Source organism: Camelus dromedarius, chromosome 12, assembly GCF_036321535.1.
Source record: "Camelus dromedarius isolate mCamDro1 chromosome 12, mCamDro1.pat, whole genome shotgun sequence".
Lineage (NCBI taxonomy): Eukaryota > Metazoa > Chordata > Mammalia > Artiodactyla > Camelidae > Camelus > Camelus dromedarius.
Window position 1 is genome coordinate 46420017 of NC_087447.1, and position 2094 is coordinate 46422110.

At 49.2% G+C, this 2094-nt stretch overlaps 1 protein-coding gene across 1 annotated transcript; it reads left to right on the top strand.

Annotated features, from left to right (window-relative positions):
• The first annotated feature begins 483 nt into the window (after positions 1-483).
• Positions 484-1735, top strand: LOC105098081 (olfactory receptor 52E8-like). The gene is given in 1 exon segment (XM_010990699.3): positions 484-1735. A coding segment is annotated over 1 exon segment (1020 nt). The 5' UTR covers positions 484-493; the 3' UTR covers positions 1514-1735.
• Positions 1736-2094: the final 359 nt, after the last annotated feature.

Here is a 2094-nt window from a genome sequence, read left to right on the forward strand (position 1 = left end):
GGCCATCATTCCTGCCTGGTTTGTCTCTCCCTGATAAGCCCCACTTGATCCTTCACAGGCTTCTTGGAAGCCTCATATACTTTTTCCTCATATACTTTTTTCCCTCCTAATCAAGGGTCTTCTTCATCTTTTCTATTGCCTTTGGCCCATCCCTGTTTTTTCCCTCATATACCACACCTACTTTCCTCCTAATCATTTACTCAGCAATCAAATACCTGGAATATCACAGATAAACAAGTATCTTGTAAGTTTACATTTCACACACATAGGCCAAAAGCTGAGGACAATGAATGTCTTTTCATCTCTGAAGCTCCCATAACACCTGGCATAGTACCTGTCTGTACCCCAAAAGTGTAGACATACATACATGAAGAGGTGGATCTTCATCACAAACCCTTCAGGCCCTAAAATAGAAATAGTCTTTCTTTCACGGACTATATTGTTCTAACAGTCTCTGATCCCCACTTCAGGGACCAGCCCAGGGCCAAAGCTAATGGGTAAGGATGGAAATACCAGCACTTTCAACATCTCCTACACTAACTTCTTCCTGGTGGGCTTCCCTGGATTGCGAGACTGGAGGCCCCTCCTGGTCCTGCCTCTTACCTTCCTCTACATGACCATCATCTCTGCCAATGCCCTGGTCATCCATACGGTGGTGTCCCAGCGGAGCCTGCACCAGCCCATGTACCTGCTCATCGCCCTGCTCCTGGCTGTCAACATCTGTGCTGCTACAGCAGTGGTGCCCAAAATGCTGGAGGGCTTTGTGCATTATGCTAACCCCATATCCCTGCGTGGCTGCCTGGCCCAGATGTTCTGTATCTACTTTACCCTCCTCCTGGACTACAATGTCCTGCTGGCCATGGCCCTAGACCGCTACATGGCCATCTGCCACCCACTCCGCTATAGTGACCTGATGACCTCCCGCCTGCTGGGTGTGCTAGCCTTTTTGGCCCTGGCACGGAGCCTGGGAGTGGCAGTGCCCTTGGTGGTGCTAACTTCACAAGCTCAATTCTGCCGGACAGCAGTTATCTGACACTTTACCTGTGAGTATATCGCATTGCTAAGCATAGCTTGTGGAGACTTGACCTTCAACAACCGGTTGGGGCTGGCCATGCGGTTGGTCACTGTGACCTTTGATTTAGCCCTGCTGGGGACCTCCTACACCCACATCATCTATGCAGCCTTCCGGATATCTTCTGGGGGAGCCCGAGCCAAGGCCTTGCACACCTGTGGCTCCCACTTACTGGTCATCCTCACCATCTACCTCTCTGGTCTCTCCACTTCCATCGTTTTCCGAGTAGCCAAGACTGTGTCTCAGGATGTCCAGAACCTGCTCAGTGCCATCTACTTGCTGCTCCCAGGAGCCTTGAATCCTGTCATTTACGGGGTGAGGACCAGAGAGATCCGGCAACATGTAGAAAAGATGCTCTGTGGAAAGGAATTAGCCCAGGATATTAGGGAGAAGCCAAAGAGACTGCAGAATATGAGGGTGAAGGGGAAATTGCCCGGGTGAGAGAATTTCATCAACTTAGGAAACTGGAGCTGTGACCTCTGGGAATTAAGAGATAAGAGGGAGTACTGAGGGAATTTCCTGAGATTATGGGCCTAACAGCAGGTACACTGGTGGTAAACTATTGCTTTTTCAATTCTTATAATGCTTCGTTTTCACTCCAATAACAAAATTGCTTTTCACTATTCATCCTTGTTAGTTTAGTGCCTGTCCTCTTCTCCCTGACTCCTGAGAAAACCCCCAATTAATATCTGGATATATGGAGCTCCACTGGAAGTTATATGGAGCAAATCACATACACCATGACTTGCCCTCAACACCCAGTATGAAACAAATACAAGCCAGGCTCTTCCCTGGTGCCTAGTCTCTTCCAAATACAGCAGAAGACTTGACATGAAGCCCAAGCATACAGGTCAGCCTCGATGCCTCCAGTCTGATCCAAGGACACAGGTTGGGTTTTAGAGTCCAGTTAGTCCCAAACACAGGTGAGGCTCTGCCTGATATCCCCAATCTGACACAGGCACACAGGTCAGGCCTACCCCTAGGTATCCAGTTTAGTCCAAACAGGTCAGGTCCTACCTGGG